The sequence below is a fragment of the Theropithecus gelada genome, chromosome 8 (assembly GCF_003255815.1).
Source record: "Theropithecus gelada isolate Dixy chromosome 8, Tgel_1.0, whole genome shotgun sequence".
In the NCBI taxonomy this organism is placed as follows: Eukaryota; Metazoa; Chordata; class Mammalia; order Primates; family Cercopithecidae; genus Theropithecus; species Theropithecus gelada.
In genome coordinates, this window is record NC_037676.1 from 72357199 (window position 1) to 72379307 (window position 22109).

At 40.1% G+C, this 22109-nt stretch overlaps 1 protein-coding gene across 6 annotated transcripts in view; it reads right to left on the reverse strand.

Moving 5' to 3' along the window:
- Nucleotides 1-1509: 1509 nt before the first annotated feature.
- The window catches only part of NCOA2 (nuclear receptor coactivator 2), a 300138-nt gene continuing 279538 nt past the window's right edge, over nt 1510-22109 (reverse strand). For all 6 annotated transcript variants that reach the window (XM_025393922.1, XM_025393923.1, XM_025393919.1 and 3 more), the window contains 7 exons: nt 20154-20432; nt 19890-19967; nt 18269-18503; nt 16176-16353; nt 15374-15572; nt 12764-12853; nt 1510-5394 (listed from right to left, as the gene is read on the reverse strand). In XM_025393922.1, coding sequence (XP_025249707.1) covers nt 5383-5394; nt 12764-12853; nt 15374-15572; nt 16176-16353; nt 18269-18503; nt 19890-19967; nt 20154-20432 — 1071 coding nt within the window. In that variant the 3' untranslated portion in view covers nt 1510-5382. The remainder of the gene's footprint in view (nt 5395-12763; nt 12854-15373; nt 15573-16175; nt 16354-18268; nt 18504-19889; nt 19968-20153; nt 20433-22109) is intronic.

The window sequence follows — 22109 nt, forward strand, 5'->3', positions numbered from 1 at the left end:
TCTTAATAACTTGTTCTTCAAAAAATGTTTCCACTTTTCTGATAATGCAAACATAACCTTCTAGCAATTTTACATTTATGTTTAACCTTTGATCCATTTGGCATTTGCTAATATCGTGGGGTAGGGAGTTAAGGTTGGTATTTCACTCAAATGTGACCAACTGTCTCAACACCGTTTTTGTTTTTAAGAACAGTGATTTTGTGAATTAGAAATGCAATCTGTCATATATTGATTTTATATTTACACAACAATCTCTCTGGGCTTTTTCAAATGTATTTATCCCTGTGTTAAGTATTTTATACCACAAATCAATAGATTATAAAATGTTGTTAGAAGTCTCACATCTTCCAAATTTCTATTATCACACATTTTTTCTTCCAAATGCATCTTACTTCTTTTGATTTTGATAGGGATTGTCATGAATTTGGGGAAAGAATGAATGGTCTTGTATTTAGGTCTTTCTGGGATCATAGCATGTCTCCATTTTTAAAAATTTTCTACGTCTTTTGGTTAACCTTTAGTTTTCTTCACAAAGGTCTGTGACATTTCCTGTTAGGTGTAATTGCACTTAATAAGCATTATATTATTTTGTTATTGTGAACAGGGATATTTTAAAGATACAATTTCAAAGTTAGTGTGGATAAATGGTATTGATTTTTGTATAGTCTAGCCACTTGACAGAGCTTTTCTATTCATTCCAAAGGCAGGGCAAAACCAAAAACCCAAAAACCTTTGGGTTTTTCCCCATAGATAATCAAATTGTTGAAAATGTTTTCTCTTCTATTCTCATATTAGTACTTTATTTCTTAGTATTGGTGGTGGGGCTCCTTGTTTTGTTGACTTTAATTAATACTTTTAGTTCACCATTAAGATGTTTCATTGGGAATGCCGTAACTTTAAATACATTTATGACATTTACTTTTCCTAGCTTTATTTCTTTAAAATGAATGAGAGCTAACATTTGTCCTACACAAATTTATCAAATGGCACTCATTGTTAATCATGTTTTTTTTTTCTTCCTTTAATCTGTTAACATAGTTAACAGCATTGATAAGAGTTTTCTAATCATTTTTTTTTTGGATCTTTTAAAAATACAATTCCAGGTTAGTATTCACATAGCTTATGATCTAGGTTTCAGGTACTGTGCTTGTACTGCTCATCAACTATTAAACCATTATGGATATTCTCATGTGTGATATGACCTTCCTAAGCCAGTCAGAAGTCCACATTATTCTTATAAATATGTCTGGAGATTTGGGAATGGAAGGTGGAACAGCATGGTGAAGAGTCATCTAGGACTCAGTGGAACTAGATGTGGCTTATATTTGCCATTAAGTTACCAGACAATCCTTTGTTTCAAATGTGAAAATTTATAAAATGGGTTATTGGAAGAATTAAATGTTAAGGTGCTGTGAATAGTGTCAACTACCACATAAATATAATAAATGATTAAATTACAAGTAAGGTCTTTTTAAGTGCAATTATGAAAGAAGATACAATATAAACACATTAAAATCTCTAAAGCCATGTAAAACCCGAAGGCATTAAAATTTATTAAATGATGCAATAACAACAGAATTCTTTATTTACAATAGCATTATTTAACATCAAATAAGCAAATAGCATCAGCAAAGCAATATTAACTTGCATAAATGTATTTAAAATTTCTCTGAATATATCTACCTTTGCATAAACTGCTCACACTAGAAATACAAACATCAATGCAGGTGAACAAAGTGATGTTCAGAGTCAACTCCATTTTGAAAATAAATCACAACCTGAAACACTGTAAGCTTTCTCCTGAAGAACCATAGTTAATATATTGCTTAATTTTACCCTTGTATAATCTTTTCATATACACACATCTCAGATGCAACTTCATGAGGAACTGTACAAATAAAACTCACAAATGACAAAGGAAAAAAAATGACAGTTAAATGTTTGAAGAAATGTATCATCATCACTATTCAACAACATAAAGGTTAAGTGATGATGCACTTATTCAAAAATTGTACACAATTCACTATACAAATATAATACATCGGACAGCTATGTAGGAATATACAAGACTTAAAAACAGATCTAAGGCATTATGCTAGATTTTAGCATTTTGAGGTTCTTGCACATAGCTTTTACCTGTAGTAAGAAACTTAAAAGATTTTGTTTTAGTCTATAAAGAAACACCAGGGAGAAAATTCTAATTAAAATCGAAGCCACTACAGTAATTTTCTTTTGTGCAGAGAATGCTTTGCTCTTAGGCAGCATACTACCATACAAACACTAGAAAATTTTAAATTCACACCAACAATTAATGGCTTAAGTTGCATTTCAAAATTGATTGTGTATCTTTGGGTTCTGCAAGTGGATCTGTGCCACCCATTTCATGTGTTAAGCCCATATGAACTCCATTTTTGAACACAGATTAAAAATTGCATTATATAAACTGCAAAAACATTGCTTTCAATTATTACAGGCCATAAGAGATACACATAGGGGGAGGGGCATATTAATCTTTGAGTCAAACGAATTCATTGTAGTAAAACAGCTCACTTCACTTTTTAAACTTACCACATTACATGAACACTTAAATGAGTTTTACAACCAAGTTAATGTATGTATACTTTTCACATTATGTTTTTCACATTTAGTAATATAAGCAAAACACTGATTATTTGTTCTATTAAACAAAAACCAAGTACTCAGTCTAACAAATTTATTGTGTACAGCATGAGAAATACTGATAATGAAGGGAATTGATTTGGCTTTTGCTTCTATAGTGATCAATATGATCAGAGGATTCCTTCACTTACTTTTCTTGTCCAAATTAGATGTAAAACAAAAATCCATTACCTGATCGAAACCATAAGAGAATTTATCATCTTTTCCTTCAAAACAGCAATGATTATGAATTATTATAAATTACCAGTATCATGAGGTTGCAGATTTGTCTGAATTAGGATTGACATTAAAATACAGCAGGCAGATGGATAAAAAAGAAGAGATAGGTAGATAGTTTTGGACGGTGTTGTAGTGAAAAGGGACTTGAAACTAAAAACAAAACAAATCCAGTTTAAACTCCATTTCTTTTTTGTGCTGTGTGAAGTTAAAAATCATTCTAATTCACATATTTCTAAACATTAAAACTGGTCACACTGAATTGTATGCCACGTGAGCCTCAGCACACGGGGAGGTCCTGGAGTTCTGGGCCAACATCTGCTTGTTTTTTTCATCACAGTTGGGCAACCCAATGGTTGGTTTGGTGGAGAAAAGTAGAGCCTTTTGAGGGGATATATGAACTGGTGGCCACTGAGAAGTGCTGTTCCTTGGCCACCTCCCTGTATTGAGATCCCTCTCAAGTGGAAAAAAAGTAGCGAAATGCAAATTTCCAGAAAGTTTCTTTAGTATGGAGCAACATTTTCAGACTGTCTACTTACCATCTATCTTTGGGTTATATCTCTTTCTATATTTCCATAATCTGTACATATAGAGAGAGATATAAATATAAATAGGGGTAGTTTGTACATTTTTCACCCTGCCACAAATAAACAATCACATTTCAAGGAAAAACTTCTCTGTTCCTAAAAATCCTGGCTAATGAGATATTATAAAATGCTTTGCTTTTTAGACATCAAAAAGATATCATTCTGAAATTTAGGTAAGAAAGGTATTAGGGGTTAAGGAGAAATAGCTCAAAAAAGGTCATCAGTTTCTTGGTATTGCAGTTGTCTGAAACTGACACCCATTAATAAAAGATTATTCCCCTACCAGAGTGGGCAAGAAAAACAACCATAAAAGTGGCCTGCTTAGTAACATGTAGTCTTTCTAAGGTTCATTAAGAAAGAATATAAACATATAAAAATCAAGAATTGGTTCCTACAGCGGCTGCATATCATACAGATTAGATAAATGACTTATGAGCAGAATCACAAGGTTTAGAAAATAAAAAGTCGTAAGTCTACAAATTAGGTCTAATCAAGGCATTGATATCCTTTACAAAACACCTTTAGGAGACATTGCTATGAAGATATCTAATTTAATACTGAAGTACCTCATTTTTGAGTCAATTCCACAATATGTATACCTCACAAAAATTATACAATTAAAACACATAAGTTCTCAACTTAAATTATTGCTTGTTTACATATAAATCGGATTTTATGTACCTTACAAAACTTCGGCTTAGTCAGCACTGCTAAAAAACAAAATAAAAAACACATGGCAGAGGTTAAATCTGTCGTGATATCTGCTATCAATTTAAACACACTGGCGTTTTCTCCCATTTTGGAGGCCAGAGTTGCTGGGGAACAGAATAAACATGCTTCCAAAGCAGGTATCCTTAGCTCGATTGGTATCAAGTCTTAACTTTGCTCTTCTCCTTGCCAGTAAATGCATTTTTTTTTTTTTTTTTCTGAAATTCAATACTTAGCAATTGGTAAGTGGCTGGCAAAACATTTAAGGAAATAAAGGGCTTACCTGGTTTCTGTAGCTTATATTATTTTTTAAAAAATGAATGAAAGTAGGGAGGATGGGGAATGAGAGAGGGGAAGGGAAGAGTCAGGCTGACAGGAAAGAAGAGATGCTGATTCAAGCTGTCTGATCAAACTAAAGGGAACTTAATATAGAAATGAAAATTATTTCTTCTTGATTCATGATTCAGGTGAACTAGTTTGGTTTTAACAAAGAAAAAACAAGGAAAAAATATTTGCTAATGTTAACAGACCTCTCACAGGCTCCTTTTCATCTGTTCAGTAACTGGAGACTCTTTCCAACATGGTCTTTAGCGCTTTCTAGAGATACGACTGTGACTTTGTTGGTCTTCATGCACTGGGTGTGTCTGTAAATATGGCGCTGTCCACGGTGTCTGTCCTGCTTCCATCCCAAATTCAGGCTTTAGCTTAAAACACCTTTAGTTTTTAAAAAAAATTCTTTTCTTTCCCCCAGATAAAATCTTAATCTTTTGCACTAGACTGTTAGCCAGGGAAAACAAAGCAAGAAACCAGTGTCTGGAACCGAACAGGAACAGAACAAGAGCATGGATCTCCTTAAATACATACATTTAAATACATTCAATCTGACATGGGTATGAAATTTGCCTGTCAACATTTACTTTGCAGGAGAGATCTAAGTTGCACTAAGGTGAATGCAGTGAACAGACTGAGCGACTGTCTGGATGCGAGCTTCAGACTGTCAAGAGAAGAGGCAGCTCCTCCTGCCACAGCCGAGTGGATGCCACCCTGGCGACCAGGGCCCAGGCCTGCCTGCTCTGGCAGAACCGGCTGGCAGGTCAGTTGGTTCGAAACAAATAGACACAGCTCTCCAGACTGGAAGTGTTTTGAGCAAGTGAGCCCGGTCAGCTGAAGAAGCAACTGGCTACAGTCAGTGTCAGCAATATTTCTGTAGGAAAACAGACAGATAAATAGTTGTGAAGTATCTTTGAGGTTTTGATAAAACCATCATAAAGCCCATCACAAAAACATCAAAATCCCTGACTATTTTCAATAAAGCAAATCACAGAGGCCGCATCTGGATGAGGACATTCGATGTGGAGGTGAACAGGCAGAGGGCGCCATTCCTTCCTCCACACAACGCTTCCAGGAGCCAAGGAGGAGCCCAGCGAATCCTACATGCTATTTCTTACAGGCCATAGTCTGCAAATGGATGATGAATCTCTCCTTAATGACCGCTCTCCAACCAACAACAACCTAGTTCAATTTCATTTCTCCCACCTTCAATAAAGATGACTGAACAATTCACGCAGCTGCTTTTTGGCAGCATCCGATCCAGAAGGGGCCACTGCTTCCTAATCCTTCCTCAAATTCATCCAGTACAAACCCTTCTATAAAATGGCCCTCCTGATATTCCCTAATCAGATGCTCCCAAGGTTCTCTGGGTGTGTTCTCCCTGGCTTCAGCAAGCTAAATCATGATGGATTTTGACTCCTGGGGTGTTCTTTTTTTTTTTTTTCCTTTCTTTCTTTTTTTTTTTTTTGAGACGCAGTCTTTCTCTGTTGCCCAGGCTGGAGTGCAGTGGCACAATCTCGGCTCACTGCAACCTCCGCCTCTCAGGTTCAAGTGATTCTCCAGCTTTGGCCTCCTGAGTAGCTGGGACTACAGGTGCCCACCACCGTGTCTAATTTTTGTATTTTTTGTAGAGATGGGGTTTCACCATGTTGGCCAGGCTGGTCTCAAACTGCTGACCTCAGGTGATCTGCTCACCTTGGCCTCTCAAAATGCTGGGATTGCAGGTGTAAGCCACTGCGCCCAGCCTCTTGGGGTGTTCTTGCTGGTTTTTGGCTGCTATGTGCTGATGATGTGAATGACTGAATACCAAAGGTTACAGTGAGCAAGTCATGTGGCATTGTTTCTTTGGTTGGTGCAAATATATCTGTCAACGATTTTCTTTGGCTACTGACTATCTTCCTTCCAAAGTTTTCATTCACTTAGCAAACATTAATTCAGCATCTATTATATGGTAGGTGCTGGGATATAGCCACAAGACATTCTTTGTTACTGCTATCACAAAAATTGCCCAACTAGGCAAGGCAGACAACATGGAGATTATAATTGTACCTTGCTACAAATCAAATTATCATAAATATACAGCATGATCTGAGTTCTGTTAGTGGAAATACTGTCTGCTTTGGAAACATATAACAATTGCTTCTGGGATTTAGATATTTAGACACAGAATTCTAGCCCATCAGGGCCATTAGAAATTATCTAATGTAAGTAAGATTAGAGAGGAAGCCAGCTCCAAATAATGTATTTTACCTTAGCACCCCAAAAAGAGAGTTCTGGGGAAAGTATTGCCAGATCATGAGTTCTAGTGGCTAAAGGTGGAATTACATTAGCCCCTGGTCAGATGCACAATTTTCCTAAGCTTACAAAATGAGCTTAGAATACCTGTGATTTTACTTCTCAAAGAAGAACATTTAGCATACTTTATAATATAAAGCTGAATAGATATGTATTCCTAACTTGTGTCACTTTTATGATTTCATATAAAAACACTCCATGGTGCTGATTAAAATATGAAAACCTCTCAATTTTCCAGTTAGTCTAGAAAAAGAAACTACTGAGAAGTATTTATACCTATTGCGTTTCTGAGGCTTAGAAACTGTGTAAGGCAGTATTCTCTGGCATGGACTAACATCAAGGAGCAGCCACCGAACAGAATCAGTTTGATGGAGAACACCGTGCTCCGCACACACCTCTGGAGTCGCACTACCTGGGGTGTACCCTGGCTGTGTCACTTAGGGGTGGGGGCCATTTTGTACCTAATACTTCTTAGGATGGTTGTAAGGATTACACAAAATGATGCACATGAAGTGTTTAAATAGTTCTTGGAACATCATAAGTGCTCACTAAATGTCATCACCACTATCACCATCATCAACTAAAAGCCAACCCTATTAGTGATCAATTTTCATAACACTAGTAAATACAAGTAATTACAAGAGAACCATGCTGCTGAGCTGTAAACTCAATTTTAATCTATTTAAATATATCTAAAATATAAAGAAATACTATAAGTTCTTATAAAAGGAAGAATCTTCTGGTTAGGTCAAATAACTGCCCTTCTCTAAATATATTTTTTTGGTAAGTCTATGGTTGTACATACTAGCTCTGCTTAAAGCAAGGTACCACTATAATTTCCAATTCAAGATAAATGGAACAGAGTCAATTAATAATGGATGACAGTAGTATCTTGTTCAACAAATAGAACCAGATTACCACTAACAATTGTGGAAAAGAGCAGAGCACAGAGGCTCACACCTGTAATCCCAGCACTCTGGGAGGCTGAGGCAGGAGGATCATTTGAGGTCAAGAGTTTGAGAGCAGCCTGGCCAACATGGTGAGACCCTGTCTCTACTAAAAATACAAAAATTAGCTGGGCGTGGTGGTGGCGGCATGGGCCTGTAACCCCAGCTACTTGGGAGGCGGAGGCAGGAGATTCGCTTGAACCTGGGAGACAGAGGCTGCAGTGAGCCGAGATCGTGCCACTGCACTCTAGCCTGGTCGACAGAGACTCCGTCTCAAAAAAAAAAAATTTCTGGAAAAAGCTCCTTGATTCGTAACAGCAGCAGCAGAGCTTATTATGGAAACACAGGATGATGAATGAACCCCTATCAGTGTGCACATAAGTAGCACGGTGACAAATGCAAGTAACTTCCGGTTATTTCTGATGAATGAAAAGGGATATCCTATACAGATTATTCTGTAAAGGAAACAAGAGTATCTATGACAGACTGTTCTCTGGCCTTAACAATCAGCATGAAGAAAGTGCAGGTGGATGAGGCAGATTCAAGAGCGGGACTAGAAAAAAAACAGGGAAAGTTGATGAGGTTATCAGTGGCCTGGGCAAGACAGTAACAGACAGGCACTGTGTCGCCCAGGATGGAGTGCAGTGGCTGTTCACAGGTGTAGTCATAGCTCATTGCAGCCTAGAACTCCTGGCCTCAAGCCAGCTGAGTAGCTGTGACTACAAGTGTGCCACCCACTGTGCCTCACCTGAAAGACGCCTTTGCTGGGAAGAGAGAACATCCTGTATTTACTGAAAATTGATGTCTTAGATCCTAATGCTACCCTTTCCAATTGGGTTTAGTGGGCCCCCATGGGGCACCAAGATGCACGTGAAGGTGAACCCCTGGTCCTACCAGCCTGCCGCGTGGCCCGCACCACAGGGCTGGTTGCAGGCCCACCCCTAAACCCTCAGCCGGGTACTTTCTACCTTGGTTGATCTGGGTCACCAGTTCTCTAAGTCTTCAGGCTAGCTGGTGACCCTGCGTAAATTATCTCGTCCTCTGAGATTCAGTCTCCTCATCTGAAGCGGTGGGGAACCTTAAATATCTATGAAGGGCCTGGCACTGTCCCTGGTAAATTCGAGGCCAAAAGGTTCACTCCCTTCCCTTGCTCTGGGAGGTTCCTCCCTCCTGAGATGAAGAATCCCAATGCCTGGGGCTGAGGATGCTTCCAAAAATGTAGCTGAATATTTACTGTCTGTCCACATTGTTTATGAATATCTTTCTCATCCCTATAAGACCTAAATAGAGAAGGGAGTGGCACCAAAGAAGGAAATTATCCCTTGTTGGCCTTCTCCAGTGCTACCTGCATTAAACTCTTAGAAAAATCTCACAAGTGCTCAGTGTTCCCTTCAGGGAAGTGGCAGGAGGATGCAGGGTTAAGAGTGCATATTTGGGGTCAGCTGGCCTGGATTTAGTTCCCAATGTTGTAAGACCTTGATCGAGTCATTAAACTCTCGAAATAGTAGCTCTACCAGACAGTTGTGGTGTGTTTTAAATGAGGGAATCTAAGTAAAACTTTTAATGGAGAATAGGCTTGCAGTAAATGCTCAGTACATGTTGGTTGTTTCTGTAATTTTTTAAAAGGCAGAATGTGGGACCATCTCAGTGTTCTGATTTTATAACAGCAGGATCTCTTCTTCTTGGAGGTTACATGGCAGCTGAAAAAGGGCACAAGGCAGGGCAGATCAATTCCTGGGGCTCTTGGGAGACAGGGGTGGCAGACTGGGCCCATGAAATATTTGAGGGCCTTAACCTACAGAGTGGCTTTCTCGGGGCACCCGCTCTGCTGGAGCCCTGGCCTAGGCTGGCATGCAGCCACATGATGAAGGGTGAGGCAGGGAGGTCTAATCTCACTGTGGTGAATTCAAGGAGGGAGATGTGAGCCTGGCCTCCCAAATCCATTTTTCTCCCATAGAGATATGACGTGCTCAGAGGTTGAGCTCCCCGGCACTTCTGGGTTAAAATGGTCCCTCTGTGGGAGCCCAATTATCAGTAACGTCACTGTTCTTCTGGGAAGTGTGTTCCTGATTTCAACTTCTGCACATAAGCCATGACTGAGCTGTGTGGCTGCTCATTTCCTGTACTCAGTGGAGGAGAGAACAGAATTGGCACCAGGAAAGATACCAGCCCCTCTAGGTATGTACACACAACATCTACAGGACTCCCACCAACAGCCAGCACCTCTGCCACTCAGGACTGTGATTCTTAAAAACAAGAGAAACTGCATGGAGAATATTCACACAGTAAGTTAAAATCTGGAGCAAATTTATGCTATTACTTTCTCAACTTGAATGCTAGTATTAACCAAATCATCCAACATTCACTTTTTTTTTTTTGAGGAAATTGAACCACCACCCTGTACTGTCTCTATTGGGGGAGGATTTTTTTTTTTTTTGGAGACAGAGTTTTGCTCTTGTCGTCCATGTTGGAGTGCAATGGCATGATCTTGGCTCACTACAATTTCCGCCTCCCGGGTTCAAGCAATTCTCCTGCCTCAGCCTCCCGAGTAGCTGGGACTACAAGCATGTGCTTCTATGCCTGGCTAATTTTGTATTTTTAGTAGAGGTGAGGTTTCACCATGTTAGCCAGGCTAGTCTTGAACTCCTGACAGGTGATCCGCCCGCCTCAGCCTCCCAAAGTGTTCGGATTACAGGCTTGAGCCACTGCGCCTGGCCAGGAGAGGATTTTTTATTTTTATTTGTACAAATTTATGGGGGTACATGTGAAATTTCATTACATAATGCATAGCAAGTGATTAAGTCAGGGTTTCAGGATGTCCATCACCCAGATGCAACACATTTTTAACTATAGTTATGCTACTCTGCTAACATTACATTTATTCCTTCTAATAGTATGTCTGTAACCTCTCACCCACTTCTCTTCCTCCTCTCCTGCCCTCACAGTCACCCTTCTCAGTCTCTGTTATGTATTTTTCCACCCTCTATTTCCACGTGAATAAATTTTCTAGCTCTCATATGTGAGAACATGCAATAGATATTTGTCTTTTTGTGCCTGCCTCATCTCAGTTAAGATAATGACCTCCAGTTCCATCTATGTTGCCGCAAATGACATGATTTCATTTTTTTTTAATGGCTAAATAGTATTCTACTGTGTATATGTACCACATTTTCTTTGTCCATGTATCCACTGATGGACACACAGGTTGATTCTATATCTTTGCTATTGTGAATAGTGCTGCAATAACCATGAATGCAGGTATCCCTTTGATATATTGACCTTTCTTCCTTTGGGTAGAAACCCAGCAGTGTGACTCCTGGATCAAATGATAATTCTGTTTTTAGTTTTCTGAGAAATCTCCATACTGGCTCTACTAGTTTACATTCTAACAGTGTATGAGAGTTCCCTTTTTACTGTATCTTGCCAATATCTGTTATTTTTTGTGTTTTTAATAATAGCGATTCTGACTGGGGTACAATGGTATGTTATCTCCTTATGGTTTTTATTTGTATTTCTCTGATGATTACTGATGCTGAGCATTTTTAATATATCTGTTGGCCATCTGCATGTTTTCTTTCGAGAAATGTCTATTTATGTCCTTTGTCCACCCTTTTTTTTGAGACGGAGTCTCACTCTGTCACCCAGGCTGAAGGGCAATGGCATGGTCTCGGCTCATTGCAACCTCCACCTCCCAAGTACAAGTGATTCTCCCGCCTCAGCCTCCGTAGTTGGGACTACAGGCACATGCCACCACAGCTGGCTAATTTTTGTATTTTTAGTAAAGATGGGGTTTCACTAAGTTGGCCAGGCTGGTCACAAACTTTGCCCACTTTTTAATGGGATTATCTGTTTTATTCCTGTTGAGTTCTTTGTATATTATAGATATTAGTCCCTTGTTGGATAAATGGTTTGCAAATATTTTCTTCCACTTAACAGGTTGTATGGGATAGAATTTTTTAAAAAAATGCTACCAATTGTGAAGGGTAATATCCCTTACCTTAAAGGGCCACATAGGCCCATTTACCTATGTGCCAAACTGCTCAGAGCTCTCCCTGCAAGAGATCTGCTGCTAGGTACATATTTCAATTAGGTCTAAGTACTAATTATTCTACAGTTTCATTGGCTGAACATGGTAATATCATTCTTTTTAGAACAAGTGTTTAACAGGCCAGGTGTGGTGGTTCACACCTGTAATCCTAGCGCTTTGGGAGTCTGAGGTGGGTGAATCACCTGAGGTCAGGAGTTTGAGACCGGCCTGGCCAACATGGTGAAACCCCGTCTCTACTAAAAATACAAAAACTAGCCAGGCATGGTGGCGTGTGCCTGTAATCCCAGCTACTCAAGAGGCTGAGGTAGGAGAGTTGCTTGAACCCGGGAGGTGGAGGTTGCAGTGAGCCAAGATCGTGCCACTGCATTCCAGCCAGGGCAACAAAGCAAGACACTGTCTCAAAAAAACAAAAAACAAAAGTGTTTAAGGTGTAATAAGCAAATAATACAATAATATAAATAATACACTAGATTGTTCCTAAACACAACGAAATATAGAAAACCCTTAGGAAGACTTAATTAAGGGAGTGAACAATGTAAGTTAATTCCTCTTTATCTTCCTAAAAATCTAGCCTTATAATTCAGAAAAAGCAAAAATAAAAGTTTGTCCTAACACAACTAATTCTTTGCCACTTTATTTCTTGCTTTGCTATCGTAGTATCATTCCAGGGCAAAATTACCGTTCTTTTGTTGGCTATGAAGATTACAGAAAAAAAAGATTAAAAAAAAAAAAAAAATTAGCGTTCTTAGTTCATATGGTACCATCAGCTGAGTTAAAATGAGCTTAAAGAAATTATCATTCACACAAAAGCACTGTATGCCAAATGAAACTAGAAGATATTTTACAACTATCTTTAATCTACTGGTTGACAATATATCTATGCCAGTTTTGGTCTATCAAATATTCATGTTTGCTTTACTTCCATATTCACATATTTCACTGTTCTTTCTTACCCGTGTTGTGTCTCCCTCCTGCTTAATCATATCCATTCCAGGCAGCTGGTTTGGGAACAGGTTGCCTCCCCTCAGAGCAGGATCATTAACCTGAGGACAAGAAGACAGGACAGTGGCTATGTGGAGCAGGATGTCCAAGAGTGCACTGGAAAACAAGTGGCCGCCGCCCTTCCTCTTTAGGGGTATAAAAACGGGGAAAAGGAACTGCAGAACAATGGACTGATCCCTATACCAGCTCTCCCATGTACGTATTTTGCGGAGTCCAGAGGAACATGAAAATATTTATGAAATACTAGCTGCCTTCAAAATTAACCTTTATCTTTATCTGCACGCTGATTGAAATCAAATTCAATTTACTTAATAATAATAGAGCCATTTTTGTGCCATAACCAGTATGCTTTCTTGGCTTATTCAAATTACACTAATAACTCACATTTAGGACTTTCAAGTCATCTGAGAAGTTCCTGACATCTTTGCTACTTAGGCAAGTTATTAACTCTCAAGAGCAAGTGTGAATACCCAAACTAGTGCTGGATTTTGTGAATTTACTCTGACCAAATTAACTATTCATTTGCATTTGTACATTTCTTTGCACATTAGAAAGTAAATGTACAAATGCTAACAGAATGATTTTTGTAGGAAGATACACTGCAGTTGCGCCTTGGGGCTTCCAAATTAACCACGGGATTCAAGCAGTTTAAAATCATGCAGAAGTTTCTAAACAATCTGGATTGTTGAAAATGCATGAAATAAACATGCATCAGTTTACTGCTGAGCAGACTGGATTAGGATCGTGTTACACTAGACTATGTCAGTAGCCCTTACTTTGTACACTTTTCCTCAGCAAGCAAATTAGGAGTCGCTAGTGGCCCATTTTTGCAGGAAATACAACATCAACCCTACATTTCTCCATTGAAGAAATAAAAGCATATATATCTCTCTATAAACACACGCATATATTTTAAGAGATAGGGTCTTGCTCTGTCGCCCAGGCTGGAGTGCAGTGGTGCAATCTTAGCTCACTGCAGCCTTAAACTCTTGGGCTCAATAGATCCTCCAGCCTCAATTTCCCAAGTAGCTGGAACTACAGGCACCTGCCACCATGCCTAGCTAATTTAAACATTTTTTTTTTTTTTTTTTTAAAGAGACAGAGTCTCACTATGTTGCCCAGACTGGTCTTGAATTCCTGGCTTCAAGCCATCTTCCCACTTCAGCCTCCTGAGTAGCTAAGCTTATAGGCACAAGCCAACATGCCAGGCTAAAAGTCTGTATTTCTTTACGTCTGTTCAATGTATCAAAATAAGCATTTAACTGCCATCAATTCAGTAACAGAAGTGTAAGTTATTACTATAAGCACACAACCTTCTTAAAATGCAAAGGGTTTTAAATTTTCTCATGTACCACTTCACATTTTTATTAATCGTTTTAAAGAATAAAACACCAAAGCTCTGTAATAGTTCTTAAAATTTTCACAAAAATTGTGGTTCGCATCAGAATTAAATGGATCTAATCAGAGTCTTCAATCTTTCACCATTCTCACAATCTTGCTCTAACAGACATTCACAGAGCTGTCAGTGATTTCGTGCTTAAGTCATTTACATTTTCCATACTGTACTTTCTCCATATATGAAATGAGTCAAGGTCTTGCCACATTTTTTACTTGCGTGAACTATTGAGGATCAGCGGTAGAGTGGTCAGCATTTTGGGCCTTTAAAAATAAGATCTTCTGTAAATACCATGGTACAATGATTAACCTCTAGTTTTACCTCTGAATCAGCCACAGATTTTTGGATTCCAGGCTGGCTATAGCTGTCTCAAATGCTTTGAGTCTCTCTGCCATCTAGTGAAGTTAGGAACAGAATCATTTTGATGTTGTTCAACACAAAACAATTATTTAAAAAAATCATTGCATTCACATTCCAAAGTAAAAAGAATAGTTTTTGGATTATCTGTGTCTGTCTCTGCATAAATGAAGCATCATTTCAAACTAACTGGATGGCAGGTAGTTTGGCCTTTGCTTTTCATCCGGTTTTACACTTAGAAATAAATCCATTATTAAACTATAATCCTCTAGCTGGGCATGGTGGTATGTGCCTATAATCCCAGCTACCCAGGAGGCTGAGGTGGGAGGACTGCTTAAGCCGGGAGACGAAGGTTGCCATGAGTCAAGATAGTACCACTGCACTCCAGCCTAGGTGACAGAGTGAGACTCTGTCTCAAAACAAAACAAAACAAAACAAAACAAAACAAAACAAACCCCCTCAAACAATAACCCCCAAATAAAGCTATTTTAAGAGTACACTCACCACTTCATTTTTAGAGATTCATTTTAGACACTGGTTAATTCCTCAAGAGAAAAATGTCAATGATAAGAAAGTTATGAAATATTTTAAAAGCTCCTCAAGCAGTCAGGAATCCTTTCTGTTTATTTAATCATTAATAAAGATTTTTATTAATGTCACTAATACAGGTGAAAGGTGAAAAACACTCCTCAAAATAAATGTGGGAGTGGGTGGTTAAGGTTAGATACATGGAAAGATACATTTGATGTGGAAGTAGACAAAAAGCCATGACCTGAAGCCACTGGGTTGCTTCTCCTTGGGCGCTCACCTGCTCGGGACCCATGGAGGACAGCCCCGACGTAGGCACGGAGGTCACTGAGGTCATGCTGATCTGTCCTGTCATCTGGTTCATGCTGCTCATGCCACCTGTGTTGGTCGCCATGGACACACTGATGTTCATGTTGTTACTGTACATGCTGGTGTTTGCTTGCTGCCCAAAGTGTGGTGGGGACTGCTGGGAAAACATGCTAGAATACAATGGAAAGATTGAATGAATGTACAGCTTGCTGGTATCCAGAGGCAGGCAGTTCAGAGCACTTGTTTCTCAGGCATTTACTTTGAGTGAATACATCTGAACGGCATGAACCCAGGCTGAGATGGCTGGCAGGTAGTGGGCTTGCTGAAGCCTGAGACAGCAGGGGAAGTGGCATTCGATGATACTGTCAGGGCAAGCAAATCCTTCTCCTTTTCATACCGCCACTGTGATGGCTGAAGGACATCCCCCACTTTCATGCCTGCACCCGAGTAGCTTTCTGTTTGTTTTTATCAAATGTAGTGATAAAGGATGGCTTCTAGGTCACCGCCTTCCACAGCAATTTCTATCATAAATTGGTCAGTGGTACCTTCTTAGGGATGTTCTTGTTCCTCCAAAGGATGTTCCTTGCTAAGCTTTTGTAAATTCTAGTGACTCCTGTTCTAGGAAAAGTAAACTGGCTTATTTAGAAGTTTGCTTGATATTGCTTGCATGAACAGACTTTAAAAAAAAAAAAAAAGAGAAAGGAGACAGGTAGTCTATAGAAAGTTTCCCTGCTGATCATTTATCTCAACAACACACAGAAATATGGTGTTACCTGTTTCCACCCATGCTCCCCTGTGCCCATCCATTCATGTCAGAGGGGGCCTGATAGGCTGGGTTGGCCTGAGACTGCTGCATCATGGGACTCTGTGTATGTGCCATTCGGGGTGACATAAGTGGGCTCTGGGGAGTCGTAGCCCCAGTAAAGCCTGGATCAGGTTGCTGACTTATTCCTTTAAAAAAAAAAAAACAGAAACAGAAATTCAAAAGAGACTGTTAGTTGTATTGTAGAGACTGGTGGGAGGGAAAGAACATTCCAAATTAGGCATGCATACAAAATTACTTTCAAATACATGATTGTGTACTGATTAATTACATACATTTAAGAAAGATTCCAAGCTCAGATAAAATATGGAGAAAATAAAATCTCCATACTGATTCCCCCTAGTAGTTAGATGGTGCCTAGGAAGCATTAACCATCATAGCTAGAGTTAGAAAGAAAAAATGCTATTCTTTCTTCAAATTCCTTTCCAAATCAAGAATGGGTCACATATTTTGATCAATGAGAAATATATATATAAAAATATCACTGCAATTAGATTGTTTAAATTAAGCAGATAATTATTATTTTGACACAGGGTCTTGCTTGCGCTGTTGCCCAGGCTGGAGTGCAGTGGCGTGATCATAGTTCACTGCAGCCTTGACCTCCTGGGCTCAAAGGATCCTCCCACCTCAGCTTCCTGAGTAGCTGGGACTACAGGCAGGCATGACCATACCCAGCTAATTTTTTAAATTTTTAGTAGAGATGAGGTCTCACTATGTTGCTCAGGCTGGTGTTGAACTCCTGAGCTCAAGAGATTCTTGGCCTCCCAAAGTGCTGGGATTATAGGCATAAGCCATTGTGCCTGGTCAGATTGTTTAAATTAAATTTAAATTGGATTAAAGTTCAGCTATATATCAAAAGTCAACACATTTGAATAAATTTTTATTGAATTAGATGAAGCCATTCCATGAGATGGATCCATCTTTAAAAATAAATAGCTGTATTCATGGTTAGCTTGTTTTCTCTTTATAAAGAGCTCTGCAGTACTTTAGGGCTATCCAAGATTAGCAAGAATAAGAAAAAAATTAAACGTATGCTTCTTGTTCAGTTTCGAGGCAAACAGAATTTAAACTAAAAGGAAAGAGAACTTTTAGCAGACTTTTCTAAATCATCAAGAAGGAAATAGAGAAAGGAGCTGGGAAATGAAGGAGGCAACTTCTTAGAGTATTTTGAGGATGGTATTAAGTACACTTTTGCATAGAAAACTTGTAAAACATGCATATTTAATTAATATTTAAATTAGCCACAAAAGAAAAGCTTAAGATCACATAGAAAAAAGCTGCACATTATCTTTCTGTTCTTTAAAGAAACAGGAGACTTGGATTTCGGCAGCAGACTTCACAGTTATTTATGGATAATTGGCAATGGGTAGGGAAAGTCATTTTGAATATTAACATTAATGTAAGCACTTACTTTATCAATAATTCAACCATTAACTGAACATGACATGCACACAAATATTAACGTTGATGACATTACACACTGGTATCTCTTAAGACTGACATTAAACAAATCAATATGAAGAGAACTAAGGTCTCCCACAAGAATTACCTATTCATTAAAGATCTGGTATAATCTGTAAAGTATTTTTCAAAAGTCACAGAATGTCTATAATATTTAAATTTATAGAGGTCTTTTTACATTTTGTATCTATTGATTTGTTTAAGTCAGGCTCAGAGGCTTTCAAATATATAAATAAAAATATATATGCACTTGTAGACATTGACACAAACAGATACATCCATACACACTCTCACACAAGATAGACACCGTCTATGCACACACACTTACTTCGGTCATTCTTAAAGTAAGACCTGCACTCAGAGAAAAGGAGGTACCTGAGCTGAGGGCCTGGAAGGTACTGTGCTGGACTTGGGGACTCCTCACAGGCCCCAACTGTCCTCCCAGGTTTCCTATCATTCCCTGGTTAGCCAGATTCATCTGGGAGCCATGCAAAGAGCTGTGAGAGAGGAGCTGTGACCCAACACTGGGGGACACTGGGGAGAAAGGACTGGTGAAAGGTGGTGGGGATGTAAGTCCAGTACCGTAGTTTGGAGGAAATGGAAACTGCTGTGCATTTGCCTGGGGAATCCGAGGGTTGCTCATAGTTGCTGGCATACCACTAGGAGCCACCATGCTTGGTGTCATATTCAACCCTTGTCCTCTCATCATCAAAGTTCGTTGCTGAACTTGCTGTTGCTGATGCATCTGTCTCTGTCGAAGATGCTGGTTCAGAATTTCCCTCTGTCTCTGGGCCAGCATCTGTGCATTAATAGGTGCCTGAAATCAGGGGTGATACATGGAGGAAAATGTTTGGGACAGACACATATTAAAAAACAAAGTGAATATTATAGACCGGCTAACAAATGGTACTATCATCTGTAAAATTATTTGGAAAAAAATTACATGAAAGGAATAACTCAGTTGAACAACTGGTGATTGAGAACGTGAGCTTCTAAGTTCTAAAGACACGATTATTCTGAAGCTTTGCTATGACTTAGCAGAGTTAAGTTTGATGCTAATATCAATTATATCATTTTGTAAGGACACAATTAACTAAAGGATCTCAAAAGAACACAGTCCTTTCTATAAGAAGACTGTAATATAAACCCTGAGGATGGTAGCATAGAGTCTCATTCAAGGGACTTTGAAGTCTATAGAGAAATAAAATCACTGGGACAAAAAGTGACGTGGTGCACTTCAGAAAAGGCTGAACAGAGGCAGAAGGAAAAGGGGGAGAGTGGGGAGAGTGCCTGATAAGCATGCACAGAGACCAAGTCAGAGGTGGAGGGTGGATAGGGAGGAAAGGCGGGATGGATGAAGGGAAGGGTTCCTGGTGCTTGCTGTCAGCGAGAGGCATGAGGCTGCTAAGATACCATTGATCCTCATTTATGAATTCCACATTTCCGAAGTTGCCTACTCAGTAAAATTTATTTGTAACCCCCAAATCAATACTCATGCCACTGTCATGGTCATTCGTAGACATGAGCACAGTGGTAAAACATTTCAGATATGCAATGTGCACACTTCCAGCTGAGGTTGAACAAGGCAACACTTTGCCTTCTGGTTTCAGCTCTCATACTGTAAACAAGCGTCCTCTTTGTGGTCTATTTGGTGCCAAGATTTTTGCATTTTTTGCTTTTCCTGTTGGTGATTTTGTTGCTTAAACTGGCTCCCAGGCATGGTACTGCAGTGCTCTCTAGTGTTCCTAAGCGCAAGAGGTGGTGATGTGCCTTCTGGAGAAAATAGGTGTGCCAGATAAGCAAGCACCATTCAGGCCTGAGTTACAGTGAGTTCTTTAAACAGAAACACACAAAAAACAAGGTTATGTGTTGACTGGATGATGACAATGTTGTGACCAGAGGTTTGCAGGAACTCAACCCTGTATTCCTCCTAAGAGCAATAGTTTAGTGTTCTCTAATTCAGTGTTTGCAGTAACTTTATGTAGCACAACTTCTTAGAATAACAAGAATTGACTGTACCTGGCAATAAAAATGGCAGTGATTAGAAGGGAAAAATGTAACATACTAGTAGGTAACTGGGTGACAGTACAGGGCCAGTGTGCTGATCTGGATCCACATCTACTAAGTTAACTTTCTTCAGAGAGGAAGAAATGACAAAAGTAGCTGCATGCATACAATGATAATAGCTGGTATGCTGCCTTACCTGTGTTGGTACTCCAGGCCTCAGAGTCAAGTTCACATTGGAAACATTGCTGATTTGATTCATAAGTGGCTGGCGATTCTAAATACATACAAACAGGATGAATACATTTTAAGAACAGAATACATTTTACTTTAAGTTTCCCAAGTAGCTGCCCTCCCCAACCCAGTATCTGTACGTTGTTGGACAGCTGTGCCATCTCACATCATCTTCCCCACATCCTCCACCCAGCACCCCTGGCTTCCCAGGTGCCACTGAAGAACAGACCTGCTGTGCTTGGAGGCGATGCTGAAGTTGAAGTCTCAGTTGATTTGGCTGGTTCTGCACTAGGCCCGTGGGCCTGAGGCCCGGTCTGGGCTGCATACGGAGTGTGGCATAACTAGGTCGCTGTCCCATGGTGTGAAAGTTTGGATCTTGCATGGGAGAATAGCTACCCTGGGCCATTTGTGCCTGAGACGCATACTGCTGTGGGAAAACAGGCGCCTTCTGCTCCAGCATGATGTTGGAATCCTGACTTGAGAACTGTTCTGGATCTACTGCTTGGCTCTGGAGAGAAAGTCCCAAATAACAAACAAATAAATTAAACCATAAAAACAGCAGAGTCAATATGAGGCTGTTTTCTCTCGCTGTCATACATTTGAAGCTTTTTATACTTTTTAATATTACACTTACTACACAAAGGTACCTTTAGCTTGACTCCACTTATCTTTCTAGAAAATGGCTCTGCTCACAGTTCCGGTTACACAAGGACAGAAGCGGGGGTCACACTGGACTCCCAGCAGCACTTCTTCCCAGGGAAGGGGAAAAATGCGCCAGGACTACAGAATGCCTCCTACTCACTCCACCAATCATATTGGCCTGGACTTTCACATGCAAATATCCCCCGGAAGTGTTATGTTTTTTGATTGATTATTCATACCTGTAGAGTTCATTTTGATTAGATAACCTCTTTGGCACCTGACTGGAATCAGCAGATGCAGTGTGGGGTACTGACCATCATTATCCTGATTTTATGGCTAACAAAAATGAGACTTAAAGATATGAAGTGAATTGCAACAAGCCCTATTCAGCTAGTATGTGGTGGGGGTCCATTTCAGTTTGTGATTTGGGATCTGAGCTTCTCACCAGTGTGACGCGCTGCCTATTACCTACTTTACTGTTTTCTGTGCCTGTCAGGATTCCCTACATGCCCCACATTTTGCCATCATCCTCTCATTACCTACTAGACATGGTTTATGTGTCTGTCACTCCTGACTTTTTTTTTTTTGAGACGGCGTTTTGCTCTTGTTGTCCAGGCTGGAGTGCAACGGTGTGATCTCGGCTCACTGCAACCTCCGTCTCCCAGGTTCAAGTGATTCTCCTGCCTCAGCCTCCCGAGCAGCTGGGATTACAGGCATGTGCCACTACGCCCAGCTAATTTTGTACTTTTAGTAGAGACAGGGTTTCTCCATGTTGGTCAGGCTGGTCTCGAACTCCCAAGCTCAGGTGATCTGCCCGTCACAGCCTCCCAAAGTGCTGGGAATACAGGCGTGAGCCACGGCGCCCAGCTACTCCTGACTTCTTAGGGCTAACCTATCTACCTGGGTCAGAATGGGACAGGCGAACAAACCCAGAACTTCCCCGGGCTCCAGGACACCTCAGACTGAGGTGGCCCTGAATGTTTATGTGCCGAGGGGAAAGGTGGACCTGGCTGATTCTCCTTTTCCTTCTACTTCTAGGAGTAACTGCTACAAACTTAATGGTATACAGGAAGAAAAGGCTCTAGCAACAAATAAAGTCTTTCAAGCTTTCCGTTTTTTTTTTTTTTTTTTTTTGAGGCAAAGTCTTGCTTTGTTGTCAGGCTGGAGTGCAGTGGCGCGATCTCGGCTCACTGCAACCACCGATTCCCCGGTTCGAGCAATTCTCCTGCCTCAGCCTCCTGGGTAGCTGGGATTACAGGCGCGTGCCACCATGCCCAGCTAATTTTTGTATTTTTAGTAGAGACGGGGTTTCACCACGTTGGCCAGGATGGTCTTGATCTCTTGACCAAGTGATCCACCCACCTCGACCTCTCAAAGTGCTGGGATTACAGGAGTGGGCCAACGCGCCTGGCCTCAAGTTTTCTTTAGCTCAGTGGTGTCCTAGGCCTTCTTGAAAACTGTCTACCCATGTAGTGCTGGAGCCGCCCGGAGCCCTGAGCTCTGATCAGCACAGCCCTAGGGCCAGCCTGTGATAGCCAGGGGC